This window comes from Myotis nattereri, assembly GCF_964212035.1.
Source record: "Myotis nattereri genome assembly, chromosome: 2".
NCBI lineage: Eukaryota > Metazoa > Chordata > Mammalia > Chiroptera > Vespertilionidae > Myotis > Myotis nattereri.
Window position 1 is genome coordinate 191,784,866 of NC_138076.1, and position 20,124 is coordinate 191,804,989.

Genomic DNA, 20,124 nt, shown 5'->3' on the forward strand with positions numbered 1-20,124 from the left:
GAGGGGGAGAGTCAGAGAGAGAGAGAAACAACCATGTGAGAGAGACACATCAATTGGTTGCCTCCTGCACAAGTCCCTACCAGGGCCAGGAATTGAGCCTGAAACCAACTTATGTGCCCTTGACTGGAATTGAACCCAGCACCCTTCAGTCTACGGGCAATGCTTTATCCACTGAGCCAAACCAGCTAGGGCTAAACGTTTTTTTAGTATACTTTACAGTTTAGCAGTTTCACTTTCTGTGTGAATGTAAGGAGCAGCCTGTCCTATAGACCTCTGCTAATGCTGACTACCCAGGGACAGAAAGGCAACTGACAATAACCAGATGGCCACCTCAAGGATGCTGACCATGAATATCCACATTGGGATGAGGAAGAACACTGCCTGCCTTTCCACAGTGCCTCCTCTTTGCTTTGCTTTTCCTCTCCTCCCTTCTAAAAACCTCTTCCGACACAGATGTTAAGATGAACCTTAGGACGAGAGTCCCCCATCTTCTCAGGTTGCCAGACATGAATAAACCTCTTTCCTGTCTCATGAGTTTGGCTTGCATTGCAGCAGCCAGCCGAACTTGGGTTTGGTTACAAGTTAACTTATCATCTTAATTATGCTCAAAATCCCTTCATGTTTGCCATATCCTGCAGGCTAGAAGTAAGTCATGGATCCTGCCCACACTGAAGGGGAGGAAAATATATGGGGTGTTAACAGCAAGGCACAATAATCATGGAGGTCCCTGTAGGGTCTGTACACCACTGCTGTCTCAAATGAGGAATAACATATTGGCATTGCACAAATTAAAACCAGAACAAACTCGGCCATGTACATGTTTATGGCAATTAGTGATTCTCATCAGTGGTATGACCGCTGTACAGCATTAAGGGCTAGGCTGATTTTTGAGAGGATTGAAATTGTCTCATGTTGTAATCCAAAATTATATTTATACTAGAGGCTCATTGCACAAAGAGATTCGTGCAATAGGCCTTCCTTCCCCTGGCTGCCGGCACCAGTTTTCCTCCGGCACTTGGGACCCAGGCCTTCGCTCCGGCCGCAGCGGAGAAGCCAAGCCTCTTCAGACTTCAGTTGTCTTCAGTCTTCAGTCGTCTTTAGTCTTTGCTGTGGCCGAAGCCTTCAGTCTTTGCTCCTCGCCTGCATATGCAAATTAACCACCATCTTTGTTGGGTTAATTTGCATACTCATCCTGATTGGCTGGTGGGCATAGTGGAAAGACACCAATTTGCATGTTTCTCTTTTATTAGTGTAGACTAGAGGCCCAGTGCACAAAAATTTGTGCACTCGGGGGGCAGAGGGGTCCCTCAGCCCGGCCTGTGCCCTCTCGCAGTCTGGGACCCCTCGGGAGATAACGATCTGCTGGCTTAGGCCTGCTCCCGGGTGGCAGAGGGCAGGCCCAATCCCTAGGTGCAGCCCCTGGTCGGGCTCAGAGCAGGGCTGATTGGGGAGTTGGGGCGCCGCCCCCTGTCATGCACAGAGCAGGGCGATTGAGAGCTTGTGATGCCACCCTCAGTCATGCTCAGGGTAGGGCTGATTGGGGGGTTGGGGCACCGCCCCCTGTCACACTCAAGGCAGGGTCGATGGGGAGGTTGCAGTGCCACCCTCTGTCATGCACAGAGTAGGGCCAATCAGGGGGTTGGGGCACTTCCCCCTGTCACTCACAGAGCAGGGCCCATCGGGGGGTTGGGGCTCTGTACCCTGTCACGCACAGAGCAGGGCCAATCAGGGGGTTGGGGCGCTGCCACTCTCACACTCAGGGCAGGGCCGATGGGGAGGTTATGGCTCTACCTTGTCACACACAGAGCAGGGCCCGTGGAGGGGGGGAGGGGTTGGGGCCCCACACCCTGTCACACACAGAGCAGGGCTGATCAGGGGGTTGGGGCACCACACCCTGTCACACACAGAGCTGCAGGGCTATCAGGGGGTTTGAGCGCTGCCCCCTGTCACACTGATCCCGGTGCCGGGAGGCCTCGTGGCTCAGCTGATCCCGGTGCTGGGAGGCATATTACCCTTTTACTATATAGGGTAGAGGCCTGGTGCACAGGTGGGTGCCGGCTGATTTGCCCTGAAGGGTGTCCTGGATCAGGGTGGGGGTCCCCACTGGGGTGCCTGGCCAGCCTGGGTGAGGGGATGATGGCTGTTTGCAGCTGGTCACACACCCTTCAGGGTGGGGGTCCCCACTGGGGTGCCTGGCCAGTCTGGGTGAGGGGCTGAGGGCTGTTTTCAGGCTGGGGGTGACTGAAGCTCCCAACCGCTCCTTTTTTTCTTTCTTTTTTTTTTTACTCTGGGCCAGCTTTAGCTTTGAGGCTTGGCTCCAGCTCTTAGGCCTCCGCTGCTGAAAGTAGGTTTCTGGCCTTTGCTTACAATGTTGCGATCCTGCTGGCTGAAGCCCGGGACTAAAGCAGGTTTCTGGGGTTTTGTTTAGCTTCTATATTTGTTACATAGTTGCTTAGAGTTGCAGTTCAGAGGCCTGCAGCTGCAGGCGGGGAACGTTGGAGTCCTCCGTCACTGAAGCAAGCAAGCCTCATGTTAGTTTCAAGCTGCCTGGCTGCCAGCCGCCATCTTGGCTGGCAGTTCATTTGCATATTGCCCTGATTAGCCAATGGGAAGGGTAGTGGTCATACGCCAATTACCATGTTTCTCTTTTATTAGATAGGATATCTCATTCTATGGCAAATATTTTTTCTTCTAAGACCTCTTTATTTATTTATTTATTTTCTTTATTGATAAACGTATTAAAAATGTGTCCTTATCCCCCCATTGCGTGCCCCCTCCCCCCCCTGCACTCATGCCCTTACCCACCTGGTGTCTGTGTCCATTGGTTAGACTTATATGCATGCATACAAGTCTTTTGGTTTATCTGTCTCCCTTACCCCTCCCTTCCCCTACCTTCTCTCTGACGTTTGACAGTCTGATGGATGCTTCCCTGTTGACAGTGCCTTTTCAAGGATGCAAGTTTATTAATTTTGTTGTTGTTTTGTGTGTGTGTGCGTGTGTGTGTTTATGTTTTGCCGGGAGCCAGTCCATCCTTGCTGTTTCAAGGGACCTGGCATATATGGCATACTGTTCTTGATATGTTTGCTCACCTTCTTGGCACTATGTGTTTTAACCAAGGTCACCTCTCTGAGAAAGGTTGTTTCCCCAGGTAGGGATTTTCCCCTGAAGTTAGGGAGGGAATAAAACCCCTCACCTAAGTGCCAGGCGGGTAATTAATCACTTTAACTACGAACAATCATGCTTAAGCTACATAATCTTTACTCCTTGGAACAGAGATAAGAAACGCCCTAACCTTTGTAATAGAGATTGATAGGATTGAATCAACTGGTATAAATACAGATGTAACAAGACAGCAAGACACAGAACTTAGAACACAGAACTTAGAAGACACAGAGAGAGACAGAACCTAGGCACAGAACCTACACAGAACGTTCTCTAGAGACAGAAGAACTTCGCTGGAGAGAACATGGCAAAAGATCCTGGACAGAAACTGGCCTCAGAACCTAGAGACAGAACCTAGCGAGAGAACATGGCAAAAGATCCTGGACTGAACCTGACTACAGAAATTGGCAAGAGAACCTGACTAGAACCTGGTGACTGAACCTGGCTGGAGAACCTGGACAGAACCTGGCTGGAGAACCTAGCGAGGGAACATGGCTACAGAACCTGGCTGGAGAACCTGGAGAACCTAGCAAGAGAACATGGACACAGAACCTGGCTGGAGATCCAAAGCAGAACCTCTCTGGAGATCCAGACCAGAACTTGGCTGGAGATCCTGGCTGGAGATCCTGGCTAGGCTGCTGATCAACTGAACACTGTCTCTGTGTCCTTCCTTCTTTGCCTACTCCGTCCACACCTTTGGGGACCCCTGAACCCGCTGGGGCTGGACCCCGGCAATGTTTGTGTGTGTGACCAAGCTAGGAAATCTTTGCTTATTCTCAGATCACAAAAATGTACATTTTTTTCTGGAAGCTTCATTATATTATATTTTATATTTAGGTCTATGATTACCTCAAATTGATTTTCTTGTATGGTGGGAAATAAGGGTTGAAGTTCATTTTTCCATACTGTTATTCACTTTCCCAGCATAATTTATTAAAAAGAACTTTATTTCTCATAGAATTGTTTTAGTTCCTTTGTTGCAAATGAACTGGCCATATATGTGTGGATCTAATTCTAGACATTCTTTCTACCCATTGACCTATTTGTATAATAAACAACAGTATCACATTGACTTAATTAGTACAGTTTTACACTTTTGAAATTAGATATTTATTTCACAGAGCCATCATTATTTTTCTAATAGGTTTTCAATTTCTTGCTCTATTTCTTCTCCTTCTGGTACCCCCATGATGCAAATGTTGGTATGCTTGAAGTTGTCCCAGAAGCTTCTGACACTATCCTCATTTTTTAAAAATTATTTTTGTGCTATTTTGATTGGGTATTAATTGCTTCCTTATATTTCATATTGCTGATTTGATTTTCAGCTTTATCTACTCTACTGTGGATTTCCTGTAATACATTATTCGTTGAAGTTAATGTACTGATTTCTAACTGATTCTTTTTATGTATTCTATCTCCATTTTTATACTTCCTATCTCGTTTTTGAAGTTCTTACTAAGTTCATCTACTCTTTCCCTAAGTTCATTGAACATCCTTATAACCATTGCTTTGAACACTGCATCTAGTAGATTGTTAATCTCCCTTTTGTTTAGTTCTTTTTCTGGAGTGTTTTCCAGTTCTTTCATTTGGGACATGTTTCTTTGTTTCCTCTTATTGGCTGTGTTTGTGTTTTTTTTTTGTGCTAAGTAGAGCTGCTGTGTCTCCCGGGTTTGGTAGAATGGCCTTGTGTAGTAGGCATCCTGCAGGGTCCAGTGGCCTTGATTATACAATCTGGGCACTCCAGAACATCCCCTATGTGCACTATGTACACCCTCCTATTTAGTTGAGCCTTGATTGTTGTTGGCATGTCAATGAGAGGGATTCATCTCTAGGCCAATTAGTTGCAAGGACTGGCTGTGACCACAGACCCCCATTGAGGGACAGCAGTGCTGGGGCCCACCCCATAGAGCAGGACATATTTCAGCAGGACTCTGGTACCTGCTGAGACTACCCCTTGAGTGTGCCACTTGTAGAGGTGGTTTAGCGGTGGTGATGCTTCAATGTAGTCTGAACCTGTACACTGGGTGCTCTGGCTCTGGGAACTCTGGGGAGGTACAGGACAAGGTCAGTCACTGCCTGTGTACTTCCAGGAGCCACCTGGAATGAGCTACAATGCAATATGCAGATGGTTATTACTTGTGTGGCTTGAGGTGCCCTGCCAAGGCCAAGAACAAACTAAGTTCAGCTGTTAGTGCCAGGCATGGGGTCTAACTTAGCAAGAGGCATGGGACATGATGAGGCCACATGATGCTTGTTTGAGAGATTTTATGAAAATCTGAAGCTTTAGCCAAGATAGGTTATTTGTATTTTAAAAAAAGAAAAAGTCACTGAAAACAGCTTGAGTGGACCTGAAAATTGAGTGAGATGGCTTTACAGAATCACCCAGGAGGAGCAAATAATGTGAGCCAGATTGATGTAGTCTTAGATATGGTAGCTGCCTGGAGGTGAGAGGGCTCATCAAAGGAACAGTGGCCTCTTCCAGCACTCTGTCTGGGAGAAAACTGCCTTCCCAGCTCCTGCCCTGATGCTGAACAAATCAGTTCCACCCCATATGTCTCTGGTGACTTTCAAGTTGCTGCCCCAGCAGCGGACCTCAAAGGAAGTTAATTGGAGGAAGTCCAAGTGTGGGCCCTTTAAGAGGAATGTCTGGGACTATAGAAGCTCTCCATCTCCCTCAGCCTCAATCCTCTGGTTTTTACAGCCAGAAATATTGGGCACTTCTTCTTCTGGCACTGGAATCCTGGGTTTGGGTACTTCATTTGGAGCTGGGACCCCTTGCTCCTCAGAGGGACCTCCATAACCGGGATTTCCCTCCTGATTTTTTTCCACCACCTGTGGGTGTGTGACCCACCCATTATTCTTCTCTGTCCCTCCTATGAGTATCAATGTGGCTTCTCTTTAATTCCCTGGATGTAGTGCTTTCATTCAGCCAAATTTCAGGCTGCTCTGCATGATGGTTGTTCTATAGTTCAGTTGTAATTTATGGTGTGTTTGTGGGAGGATGTGAGTACTGCATTTGCATACACAGATATCTGAAGGGCATGTGCCTCAGATGTTTTTTAAAAAGGTACTATGTTTGAATCAATGGGTAAATTATCTCTTTATTTTTTCAATGGGTGGTGCTGGCAAAATTTAATATCCATATGCATAAAGTTGAATTTAGTCCCTTATTTTATACCATATGAAAAAGTTACCTTAAAATTTATTATAAGCCTAAATAGAAGTGCTAGTGCTGGGTCTTGGGACTCTTATTGATAGGTATGAGGCACACTGATGCCAGCAGCTGCTTGTTTGAGAGATTTTTGGCATGTCTGAAGCCTGAGCCATGGCAGGCCATTCATATAGAAAAGCTGCTGCAAAAAACTTGGATGGGATGGAGTCTCAGGGAATCACCAGGGTGGAGCAAACAGTATGAGCCAGGTTGATGAAAACACTGGGGAGATCTCTGCATGGGAACAATGACCCCTGCGAGCACCAGTGTTTGGGAGAAAGCTGCCCCCAAGTTCTTGCTCTGATGCCAGACAATCCAGTTCCTCCTGGTATGTCTCTGGATCCCCCCCAAGCCATTGCCTGAGCACTGGAGACTGAGTAAGTCCATGCATGGCCCCTTTAAAAGGAACTGCTTGGCTCTCCAGCAGCTTCTGTGTCACTCAGCCACAATCCCTGCTGATTTTTACAGCCCAAAGTTATAGGGACTTCTCTTCCAAGCTCTGGAACTCTGGGTTGGGTGTCTGGTATGCGGCTGGGACCCCTTGCTTCTCATGAGAGGCCTCCACAGTGCAGATACCCTCCAGATTCAAAGCACGCCACACATCATGGTTGGACCAGCCCCGTTCTGCACCTCCTCTTCTCCTACCAGTCTCAATGTACTTTCTTCTTTACTTCTCTAGTTGTAGGACTTCCATTCAGTCAGATTTCAGGCAGTTCTGAATGATGGTTGTTTGGTATTTTTGTTATAATTTTGATGTGGTTGTGAGAGGCGGCGAGTATCGGTGTTGACCTATGCCACCATTTTGGTTCTCCAAAACCTATAAAATTTTATTAACCAATGTCATCCTAATTCATTCAATAAAAAATTTAACATATCAGTAATAATGATGACTGAAAGGGTTAAGGTGAATAAAATGGGGCAGAGAAACACTTATTGTGCTTAGCAGATATCTTGCAGAAAGCTTGCAGCCTTGAACAATGCATAGCTCAGAGAACCAGAAGACACCTGGCAGTGGGAGGAATGAAGGACTGGACCCTCACATCAGCTGAACTGCTTGCAGCCAACAATCTATTCTAATAAAAGCCTAGGTGGCCCTTGTGCTCAACGTCATCACAAGATGGCTGCCACAAGGTGGTCACCACAAGATGGCCACCACAAGGTGGCTGGCAGGGGAGGACAGTTGGGGGCAATCAGGCCAGCAGGGGAGCAGTTAGGCATCAATCAGCTGGCAGTGGAGCGGTTAGGGGGCAATCAAGCACGCAGGCAGGTGAGCAGGTAGGAGCCAGCAGTCTTGGATTGGGAAGTCGGACATTTACCAAGGGGGTGCAGGCCAGGCTGAGGGACATCCCCCACCCCCTGCACAAATTTAGTGTACCGGGCCTCTAGTAGCTGATAAAAATCTTCTGTCTCCCTGCACTCTCTGCTGACTCCTTTTTGTTGGACTCAGCCCGTCTGCACCCAGGTGAAATAAAAGCTTTTTTGATACATTACAGCCTCATGTCATAGGTGCGCGACTCCAGCTCACTCCAACCTTTCATTTGGTGCTGAAACCTGGGACGGTCTAGTGAGGGGTCCCATAAGAGTTGTAGCAGGGTTCCAGCAACTGGGCACTTGGCACTCAGAGAGACTGTGATCCTCAGGCTCCTGAGCTCCCCTTGTGACTGGGGAAGGCCCCAAGACACACTTTTGTATGGCTGAACTGCTGCACTCATGACACTTACTTAGCCTCACGCCCCGCCCCTTGCCCCCCCCCCCCGCGCCCCCCCCCCCCCCCCCGACTCCCTTCCTCCAGACTGGTCTGGGTTGTGCCAGTGACTGGATAGTGGACCTCTCCTTGCCTTGCCTCCTCCTTCAACACTGGGCATAAATTCATAGGTAAGTGGCTTTAGTCTGTTTTCCCACGTTCTGGACTGTCCTGTCATTTTGGGTTTTGAGCCAGGCTCCGGGCTGTTACTGTACAGCCGGCCCCACGAAAATCCAGCACTGGTTGGGGTTAGTCCTGGGTGGCATGGGGCGGGGCGGGGGGGGACCAGATTCCTTCACCCACTCTCCTGACAGGGATACCTGTCACAGAGGGAAGGCTCTGCCCGTTCCTTGTGAACGTTAGGAGACAGGACGCCTTTCTCCGCCTTAACTTCATGGAGAACAGACCTTAAGCCATAGCCTGTCACCATGGGGAATTTGCAGACGACCATTCCCCCACCACACCCTTGGGCTGCCTACTTAAAAGTCTTCAGACCCTAGGGTTTACTCAGGACTTACGCCCTAAACGACTTACTTTTAATTGCAACACTGTCTGGCCTCAGTATAAATTAGACAATGGGTCCCAATGTTCTGAAAACGGCACTTTTGATTTCCAAATCCTAACTGATCTTAACAATCTCTGCCGCAGGCAGGACATGTGGTCTGAGATCCCATATATCCAGGCTTTTTTTTACATGCAGGGCACGTTCTTCTCTCTGTGACAGTTGCTGTCCCTCACAGATTTTCCTTCTTCACTCTAAGCCCCTTGAGGATCCCAAACCCCCCTCCTCCTTTACCACTTTTGATCCTACTGATCATCCCCTGGTCTCCCAGCCTATGGCTCCCCCGTCTCAGCAGCCTAACAGCCCGTCACCGTACCCAGTGGATCCCACCACTGGCCACCCGTCTCATACTTGCTCCGGGGCAGTTTTCAGCTCTCTTCCTCCTCACACTCCGGCACTAGCCCCAGGGTGCTCCCTTGGGAGATTGCTGGCACTGAGGGCATTGTACGGGTACATGTCCCATTCTCTCTTTCTGATTTATCTCAGGTGAACAAAAGACTTGGTTCCTTTATGGAAGACCCCACCATTATACCCAGGAATTTTAATATCTCATCCAGTCATATGATATGACCTGGAATGATCTCCACATTATCCTCTCCTCTACTCTGAGCCCAGAGGATAAGAACAGAACCTGGCTTCATGCCCAGGGCCATGCAGATACCCTCTGCCAGTAGACTCCTGCCCTCCCAGTCAGAGCGGATGCTGTCCCTAACAGGGATCCACAGTGGGACTATCAGAAAGGACAGGCAGTCACAGGTCTCAAGACTACATGGTTCTCTGCCTGCTAGAAAGACTGAAAAAGGCAGCCCATAAAGCAGTTAATTATGAAAAATTAGCAGAGGTCACCCAGGAAAGACATGAAAATCCAGCAGTCTTCCACTCTCGCCTTACACAGGCCATGAGAAAATACACCAGTCTTGACCCAACAAGCCCTCAAGGAACAACCATACTTAACTTAAGATTCATCTCCCAGTCAGTCCTGGACATAAGAAGAAAATTACAGAAGGTAGAGGACGGCTCTAAAACCCCCCAATGAGATCTTTTAAACATGGCCTTTAAGGGCTTTAATAATCGGGACAAAGAGGCAAAGCAACAACGACAAACTGAATTCCAAATGCTAGCCTCCGCCATCAGGGCCCCTACGGAGGGAAAGCCTAAACACCCGTAGGGGCAGAAGAAGGGCACTCATTCTCAAACTCCAAGGATCCGCCTGGACCCTGTTTTAAATGTGACCAGCAATCTCCGGCCCCCGCCCCAAGCCCTGCTCTCGAGGAGGAAGGCCCCACAGGAAGCTGGGCTGTGGGCAGGCCACTCAGAGTTGGTCCACATCTCTTCCTCGAACACAGGCAGGCGGGTTGGGTTCCCTTGGCCTTGACCTCCTTGGCCTGGCGGCTGAAGACCGACGAGGCCCAGGAGCGGATGCTCCAACTGTCATCGCGCACTCCGAACCTTGGGTAACCCTGATGGTGGCAGGAGTGAAGACAACCTCGCTGGCCTGGACCACATACTGCCATCTACAGTACATCTATGGCGGTTAAGGTCTGTGGTCTGCCTCATTGGATACACTGGACAAAAATTAATGTAGCCCCCCTGGAGCCCTACCCTAGGTGGAGGTCAAAGGTCATCTCACCAACCACCCTCCGGCTCACTAAAATCCCAGAGGACCGATCCTCCTAGTCATGCTCTGGTACCTCTGGAAACTTATTGCCCTTCTTTTCCTAATCATTCTCATTCTGTCTTTAATTTAGAGTGTCATCACAATCCTAGCATAATTCCCAGGAGAACCCTCTTTTGTCCCTGCTGGGACCCGGAGTCACCGCCCCCCCCCCCCCCACTAGCCTTCCTGAAAAAGAATAGCCCCACTGGCATGTCAGCCAAATGACTAATAGATTATATATCCAGGCTTTCACATTCCTACAGATTGTTTGTGACAACATTCCCCCACCTCATGCAGCCCATCCCATCCGAACAGTACAAGATATTTTCAAATTCATTCCAGACTTCAGATCACATCTATTTGTTTACCTTCATAATTATGATTCTCGCAGATCCCTAAAATGGTACCCCAGTAGTCCTCTGACTTTAAACCCCTACCCTCACCCTATATCTCACCAGCACAGTCTGGCACAATAACTGTATAGTCCAGACTGTCAGAGCTGTGAACTACCAAATTCGTCAATCCTCCAATATGACACAGTGGATATGTCACAAGCAACCTTCCCCTGGTAACACTTGCCTGTTATGGGGAATTCCCACAAACTTGTCTGACATACTACAAAGCCACCCTACACACCAAGAACCAGGCACACCAAAGCCCACTTTACCCTTTATTATTAACCAGGAGGCTCACCCCTTGTACTGTCTTCATGTTCCCCAGGCCATCTTCTCTTTTTCTTCTTTTTTAAAAAATTCTTTTATTGCGTAAAGTATTACATGAGTATTATATATGTCTCCTTCCCCCCCACCCCTGCCCTTGACAATCCCCTGGCCTCCCCTATCCCCCAGTGTCTTATGTCCATCGGCTATGCTTATATGCATGCATACAAGTCCTTCGGTTGATCTCTTACCCACCTCCCCTCCTATCCCCCAACTCTCCCCAGCCTTCCTGCTGTAGTTTGATAGTCTATTCGAGGCTGCTCTGCTTCTGTATCTATTTTTGTTCATAAGTTCATAATGATCTTTATTATCCAGAAATGAGTGAGATCATGTGGTATTTTTCCTTCATTGACTGGCTTATTTCACTCAGCATAATGCTCTCCAGTTCCATCCATGCTGTTGCAAATGGTAAGAATTCCTTCTTTTTTACAGCAGCATAGTATTACATCGTGTAGATGTACCACAGTTTTCTAATCCCCAGGCCATCTTGAAGCATAGTAACCTCCATCTTGTATAAAAAACTGCTGTTAGAAACCCTCTGCTATTGTCAGATAGTCCCTAGTCCTGTAAACTCTGTAATTATAAACTCTGTCACTTTAAGACAGTCTGTTATTCTGTAAAATGACTTTGTTTTTAGTTCAAATAATAGAAAAAGATAAACTTAAATGTCTGGCCTTGCAAGCTAGCCATCCAATGTAATAGACTAAAATAGACTAATGCTGATAACAATTCCCATATTCTTATGCCAAGTACAAACTTATTATGTATTCAAGGTTACAACTGTCTGTAACAATAACATACACAGAGCACTTTGTAATATCTGCAAACAAAGAGGCTTGAAAAGTATAAATACTGGAAACTTCCTGTATGTGGTGCTCAGAGATTTGCAAGAGACACCTCCCTCTGGGCTGCGCGCAATAAACAACTCCTAATTAATTGGCTTATTAAGGCATCTTGTATCTCATTTGCTGATTTACAGTACAATAGTCTTAGCCACAAACTCAATGTTCCCCTACCTTAACCCCAGGGACAGACACCATTGCACTCCAGACCACCTATATATACCAGCTACCGGCAGCTGGCCCATCTTTACATACCATGGCTTTCTAACACTGTACAACACTATTAACCCAAGCCAAAACATGATCTTCAACTATACTGCTGGTACTCAGGTCCGTATTATATCTAACCTTTATCTCAACCTGACAGCAGCAACGTGCAATCTTACAATTCCAGATTCAGGCAGCAGGTACAATGAGAGGCAATATGACTTAGCCTTGTCACAATGGGGAAGGTTCCAAGGCAACCGCTTCATAGAAATTAGCCACTACCCCGGATGCCCCTTTAACACAACCATCCACATTTCTTGGTTTAACCCCTCCAGCCTAACTTTACATCTAAGGTCAGGCACTCAGGGCCCAAACAACACTGGAGTCCTCTGCCTACCAACAGGAATCATGTTCCTAGGGGCCCATGACAATACAAAGGCACAGATAGGAACAGCTGTCCAGTGCTTAGACCCAACCCGGCAGGGGGGCCTCTGGGCCATGGGCTATGTCACCCTGGAGGCAGGCAGTATCTACTCATTCAGGCCTAATAACACCTCTTGGACCACATCCCTCAGTTCCAAGTGAAAAAAGAGGGACTTTGGTATCAGTGCTGTTGTTATAGCTGCAGTTGTAGCAGCCACGGCTGCGGGACTAGCTGGGGGAATAGCGTACAATGCTGTCATTCTGAAAAATGTGACAGTGGCCATGGCAACCACCACAGAAGACACAGGGGAAAGTTCCAAACAGCTCTCCAAATCTTTAGATTCCCTAGCTTGCATGGTTATAGACAACCGACTAGCTCTAGACTATCTTTTAGCCAAAGAGGATGGGGTGTGTTTAGTTGCTAACACCTCCTGTTGTTTTTATCTAAACTTTATATGTCAAATAGATGAAAGAACACAATGCATTCTACAGAATGCTCAATGGCTCAAGGAGATCAGCCAGGATAGTATAGAGCAGTTCAGATGGTCCAGCCTACATGGTCTGCCCAAATTACCCTGTCTTTTATCCCTTTTAGGTCCTCTGACACTATTTTTCCTCCTTCTCCTCCTCCTCCTCCTCCTCCTCCTCCTCCTCCTCCTCCTCCTCCTCCTCCTCCTCCTCCTCCTCAGGCCCTGCATTTTAAAATTAGTTGTCAAGATTATACAAACAAGATTACAAGTCCTAGTTAACCAAACAGTTGGACAGTTCATCCTTACCTAGGTAAAGAGACCCTACAGGGCTATATCCTAGGAAATAATCTGAATTTACTCCTTAGGTGTCCACGACATCCCCTCTCATGCAGGCAACCCCATCCCCCTTCTTTTCTTTTATATATACCCTTTAAGATGGGAATGAAAGGCTTAAAGTGAACACAATGGCACAGAGAAAAACTTATTGTGCTTAGCAGACATCTTGCAGAAAGCTTGCAGCCTTGAACAGATAACCAGAAGACACCTGGTAGTGAGAGGAACGAAGGACCAGACCCTTTGCAGCCAGCAATAGCTAATAAAAGTCTTTCCCCTCCCTGTACTCTCTGCTGACTCCTTGTTGTCACACTCAGCCCCTCTGCACTCAGGCACCTGAAATAAAAGTTTTTTGATACATTACAGCCTCATGTCATAGATGCGCGATCCCGGCCCACTCTGAACCTTTCAATCATCAAATCTGTGACCAAGCTTTATTGAACAATATAGCTTTCACTGTATAGTCAATGTATTGGGCTTTTATGGTTTTCTAATGACAAAGTTGATGAATACAAATTATGGAGAGGTTAAACAAAGAAAATTGCAAAGCAATGAAAGAGAATATGTCTATATTTGCATGCTAGCAAATGAGAATTCAGCTTTTACAGCAATATCAGTTATGATATATTCCAGCCTACGGCAAGGACATTATTTGACTAGGAGTTAATTTGAGCTGTTTGGGTAATAACAATGTTTTCATAAAGAAAGCATTGAACTCTTGCATTAGCATATCCTGGTGCTTTCCTGCTTGGCACTGGTCATAGAATTTAAAAGAAAGAAGAATTTTATACACATTCAAGATCAGCTACAAATAGAACTTAAGGTCAGAATAATAAAGGATTCACGACCAATAATATTATACTTGGCTTTTTTTTTTTTTTTAGGCATGATACATTTATTACCAAGCATTCTTTCCATCCTTATAATAGCCCAATTTGTTCTAGGAAGTTTTGCCAATGGCTTCATAGCACTGGTGAACTGCATTGACTGGGTCAAGAAACACAAGATCTCCTGTGCTGATCGAATTCTCACTGCTCTGGCTGTCTCCAGAATTAGTTTGCTCTGGATAATAGTATTCAATTGGTATGGAACTGTGTTGCATCCAGCGATCTATAGTTCAGAAGTAAGAACTACTGTTTATATCGCCTGGGTAGCAAGCAACCATTTTTGTCTCTGGCTTGCTACTAGCCTCAGCATACTTTATTTGCTCAAGATAGCCAATTTCTCCAGCCTTTTATTTCTTCACCTAAAATGGAGAGCTGAAAGAGTGGTTAGCATGATACTGTGGGTGACTTTGATCTTCTTGGTTTTTCATCTTGCAGTGGTAGGCACAGATGAAAAAATGAAGATGAACGTATATAAAGGAAACATCACTTGGGAGAGCAAATTGAGGGACATCGCACACCTTTCAAATGGGATTATATTCGTGCTTGTACACCTCCTACCCTTCACTATGTCCCTGACAGCTGTTCTGCTGCTAATCTTTTCCATGTGGAAACATCTGAAGAACATGCAGCTCAGTGGCAAAGGATTCCAAGATCCCAGCACCGAGGTCCACGTCAGAGCCATGCAAACTGTGATCTCCTTTCTCTTGACATTTGTCATTTACTTCTTCGCTCAAATCATCTCATTTTGGAATTTCAGTATACAGAACAATTCAGTTCCCTTGCTTTGCCAAGTTTTTGGAATCATGTATCCATCGAGCCACTCATTTATCCTGATTTGGGGGAATAAGAAGCTGAGACAGGCCTTTCTGTCACTTCTGAGGCAGTTGAGGTGCTGGCTGAAGGAAAGGAAATAAATGGGGCACCTTGTGTCTTCTGCAAGAAAATAAACTGATGAAGTTTGCAATGTTTTGTACTTCCTACTACATTTCTTAATGTGTGTAGAACTGGGTAAGGTACACCTAGAAAAACTTGTACTTAAGTTTATCACAAAAATATATATGTGTGCATGTTTATAAAAAATACAAGAAAGACTACAAGATTGCCATATTTTTCAGGTAAGCAATCTAATTTTATAAAATATTGTAAGAAATTGCACAGAATTATAAATTTATGAACACTTCACATACATATTCTATGTTATCATCTTGCAAGTAAAGAATTTATTATCTATATTTATGCATTTTTAAGGACTGATAACTCATCTCAGGGAATTATTGCTATTTTCCCTTGTAATTAATACCACACATATGTACCACAGTGAGTTTAAATTTTTTTGTTTGAACCTCCAATCTTTGGGTTGGTAAGGGTATTCAGTTCTAAATCACACACTCAGGATAGATGCTTGAAATAGATATTACATCATGAATTCTTACTTCATGGTTAATAGAAAACAATCAGAACTCTTAGGAAAAGATGAAATTAAAGAGTGATAAACATACTTAGAATGTATTTTATATTCATGTACAATAAATAGTACTATAGAGCATTAGATTTAATACAATAGGTGAAAGCTTAGAAAATAAATAAGTTCTATAATAGTAATAAAGAAGAAAGCAAAATAATCATGATGTTTTTACTGATGTTATTGTTTTTGAATTGAGAAGACATTTTCTAATTCAAAAACTTATATCAATTTATCTAGTTTACATATTCACCATGTTTGGGCTTCTGAATTTGGAATCATCTGCTCCATCTTTCTATTTAAGAATTCCTTTTAAACTTCAGAGAAAATATTCAAATTTTACCTATCTTAGCCCTAGCCGGTTTGGCTCAGTGGATAGAGCGTTGGCCTGCGGACTCAAGGGTCCCAGGTTTGATTCTGATCAAGGGCATGCACCTTGGTTGTGGGCACATCCCCAGTAGGGAGTGTGCAGGAGGCAGCTGATCGATGTTTCTCTCTCATCGATGTTTCGAACTCTCTATCCCTCTCCCTTCCTCTCTGTAAAAAAACAATAAAATATATTTAAAAAATGTTTTTTTTTTTACCTATCTTAAATATATGCTCAAAATAAGTGTATTATATACATAGGGTACATAAGTTTGCATGCATGAAAATTGATATCTATGATGTCCATGTAATAATTATAAAAAGTCTTCAGATCTGTTTTTAGTATAATCTTACGGAAAATGGTGAAATAGACAGTATGTTGAAATATATTTGGTTGTGAGTTCTATCATAAGAAAAAAATGTATGACCTTGTTTAACAACTGCATTTACATGTCTATATTAAAGCTTAGCATTATGAAATTTTAACATTACCTGGATCTCAATATAAACCTTTCCCACTTCTGATTTATTCAAAGTTTTTAATCATCTGTCTGCACCATCCTATATAATAAAATTCTAATATGCTAAGTGTCCGACCGTTTGTTTGTCCGTTCGACTGTTCAACCAGTCACTATGACGCACAATGATCCCCAGGGGGCAGATGCTCTGACCAGTAGGTTAGCTGGCTGCTGGGGTCCAGCTGATGGGGACTGGGCAAGATGGGCCAAACACGTGCTGGAGCCCTCCCACGGTACCTCCCCAGCCCCGATCATGCACTAGTGGGGTCCCTCGGCCTGGCCTGTGCCCTCTTGCATCCAGGACGCTTTTGGGGGATGTCTTCAGGCCAGGCCGAGGGGCCCCACCAGTGCACAAATTCGTGCATCATGCCTCTAGTTAGAATATAAGCATTATAATGTCAGATGATGTCTATCCTGTTTCCTGCTAAGTCCTCAGGACATAAAAGCCAGCCCATGAGATAATTGGAGAAAATGATATTCTAAATATTAAATAAATACATGAATAAGCCACATTAGATCTGGAAAACCAATGAAAACAAAACTATCACAAACACAGTAGGTGGCATAGATTTCCTGGTCCTATTTCTTCACCATTCAAATGCCTCTTACCAAATCTGCACGTGATTGTTTCTAATTACTGCTTTAGACTGGGCGAATGAACAGCGGTCACAAATAGGCTCCAAAACATACAGTGACTCATACATAATCTAAATTTCCTATTGATTTTTAAACAGTCCTGATGCGTTCAAGGAGTCTCCTCTACGCAGTTATCCAGGGAAGAAGGCTGATCACAAACATGCCAACTTAAACATGTGGCTTCCACAACTGCCTTGGAATCATGGCCATTCCAGAGAGCAGGGAGAAGAAAGATCTATGGGGGAACATGAGTGTGGGGTATATTGGGTGTGGGCCTGTAAATGGTGCACTTAATTTTCACCCATAAAATATCGATCAGATTCAGTCACTTTTCCACAGCATTTGTAAGGGAGTCTGAAAAACAGAGTCACTGTATTGCCCAGAAAGATGAAAACATTTCATTTAGGACATGGTTATTGGAGGGCACTTAGTAACCTTTCAACTGAAAGGTCAATACGATTGTAAAAGAAAAAAAGTTCCTTTGTTTAGAAGGGAGTCATGCTTGTTCATGTCACTGATAATGTGACATGCCCTTACATTAATCTTGAGTTCATTTCTGTATTTCTTTTTTTTTTTTACCGCTAGTTCTTTTTTTAAATTTTTTTTTTATTGATTAGGTTATTACATATGTGTCCTTATCCCCACATTACTCCCCATCCCTCCCCACTCATGCCCTCACACCTCTGTTGTCTGTGTCCATTGGTTAGGCCTATATGCATGCATACAAGTCCTTTGGTTGATCTCTCCTCCTTACCCCCATCATCCCCTACCTTCCCTCTTAGGTTTGACGGTCCATGTCTGTATTTCTATATAAATACTAAAATCTTCAAGTTCCCACTAAATATCCCTGTCTTCATAAAAACATAATTGATTTTGCACTGTAGCATTTATAGCTGCCTTGTGTATATTTCTAGTATATTTGCTGGTAACTTCTGATAGAGTTTTTATAATATTTCTCAGTGGTTAGTCTTAATCACTTGTTCTAGGACTTGGGTGTGGTTTTAAAATTAGAAATAATTGTAATAAATTATTTATATAAATTAAATTGCATCAACAAAAATACTTGATATGTATAATGATCTTATTGATAAGTAGCAAATAATAACTGAATTATATAAAGCAATTACTATTCAAAATTTAAAATATTTGCATTTAGATGGATGTTCCAAGGAAACAGAAATGCACATTGGTGTAAAATAATCTCTCTCAGTTTTGCATATTTACATATTTTACTTTACCCATTTAGTCAGTGGCACAAATGAAAATTTGCAGCTGGTGTCAAGATAAGTGGACATTATTTGCATTTATATAGTAGCTGACTGTAAGGAAACTATGGGTATTATGAAACGTGTGTATCTTAACAGAACTGTCCGGTTTAGCACTGAAATTACAATTCAAATAGAATGAACTATTCTTTTGTGAAGGGCTCTGGAACAATATCTCCAAGCAGAATTTTGGATGTATTTTCTGGAATTATGATGAAAATATTTATGGGAAGCATCATAAATGGATGTCCATCTGCAACTGTTTCACATAAAGCTTTCATTGAGGCACAACATTAGAAACATCCTTATACTGATGTTCATTGGAATAAAGGTCTCCATCTAGTTGTGGCAACAGGAATATTCATCTTAGGAGGGCTAGGAAATGGGTTCATCGGACTGGTGAACTGCATCGAATGGTTCAGGACTGGGAAAGTGTCCTCAGCTGATTTCATCCTCACCAGCTTGGCTCTGGCCAGAGTCATTCAACTGTTGCTAACACTTTTTGGTTCATTTATAATGGGGCTATCTCCACATCTGTATGCTACTGGTAAACTAGCAAAGGTGGTTACAGTTCTTTGGGCACTAACTAACCACCTAACTATCTGGTTTGCCACCTGCCTCAGCATTTTCTACTTCCTTATTATAGCCAATTTCTCCCACTCCTTTTTCATGTGGCTGAAGTGGAGAGTCAATAGGGTGGTTCTTCTGCTTTTCCTGGGGTCTTTCTTCCTACTTTCTCTTAACCTCTTAATGCATGATGCTGTTAATGAGCTGTGGTCGAATACCTACAGGGTACATGAAGTAAATATGACTTTGCAGTTGGAGGCAAATGAAATGTTCTATCTCAAAAGTCTTCTTCTTCTTAGTTTGACCTATGTTACCCCCTTTTTCCTGTCCCTGATCTCTTTGCTTCTTTTATTTCTGTCCTTGGTGAGACACACCAAGAATTTTCAGCTCAACTTGACGGGCTTGAGGGACTCAAGCACAGAGGCCCATAGAAGAGCCATGAAAGTGGTGACAACGTTCCTCCTCCTCTTCATCATTTACATTATTTCTATTCTAACTACAGTTTGCATCTTCACTAAGGTACCGACATTCCAAGTCATGATGCTTGTCATAGTGATTTCAACTACCTTTCCCTCAGGCCACTCTTTTCTTATAATTTTTGGAAACAGCAAGCTGTAATAGATTGCCTTGAGACTACTGTGGCACTTAAATTCTCTGAGAAAAGCAAAACCTTTGACTTTATAGATAGAATAAGAAATAATTTATACATTCTATGGGAAAATAACTTAATACAAACCTTCAGCATTTCCTTATATCAGGTTTTGTTAAACAGCACTAAAATTTCCCTACAATATGACTTTAAGTAATTATATTTTCTCTAAGTGATATGATATAATATTTGATTAAAGAAAATATTTCCAATGTAATAACAGTTTCTGTTATGAGAAAAGTATTTGAGATCTGAATAAGAATGGTTATAAAACTCCTTAATGAGATACTAATCTGATCTAATAAAGATAGAATATGCAAATTGACCATCACTTTGTGACAAAGATGGCAGCACCCACAGCCAATAAGGAGGTAATATGCAAATTGATGCATCAAAGATGGCAGCAGGTGGGCTGGAGCGGGACGCTTGCTATAAGGAGGGGGA

General features: G+C 44.1%; 1 protein-coding gene across 1 annotated transcript; it reads left to right on the forward strand.

The window, feature by feature from the left end:
• Positions 1 to 14,216: 14,216 nt before the first annotated feature.
• LOC308514230 (taste receptor type 2 member 31-like) lies at positions 14,217 to 15,131 on the forward strand (the record flags this gene model as incomplete). Its single annotated transcript, XM_081084312.1, has 1 exon — positions 14,217 to 15,131. The coding sequence occupies one exon, from the start codon at positions 14,217 to 14,219 to the stop codon at positions 15,129 to 15,131; it is 915 nt and encodes a 304-aa protein (XP_080940438.1).
• Positions 15,132 to 20,124: the final 4,993 nt, after the last annotated feature.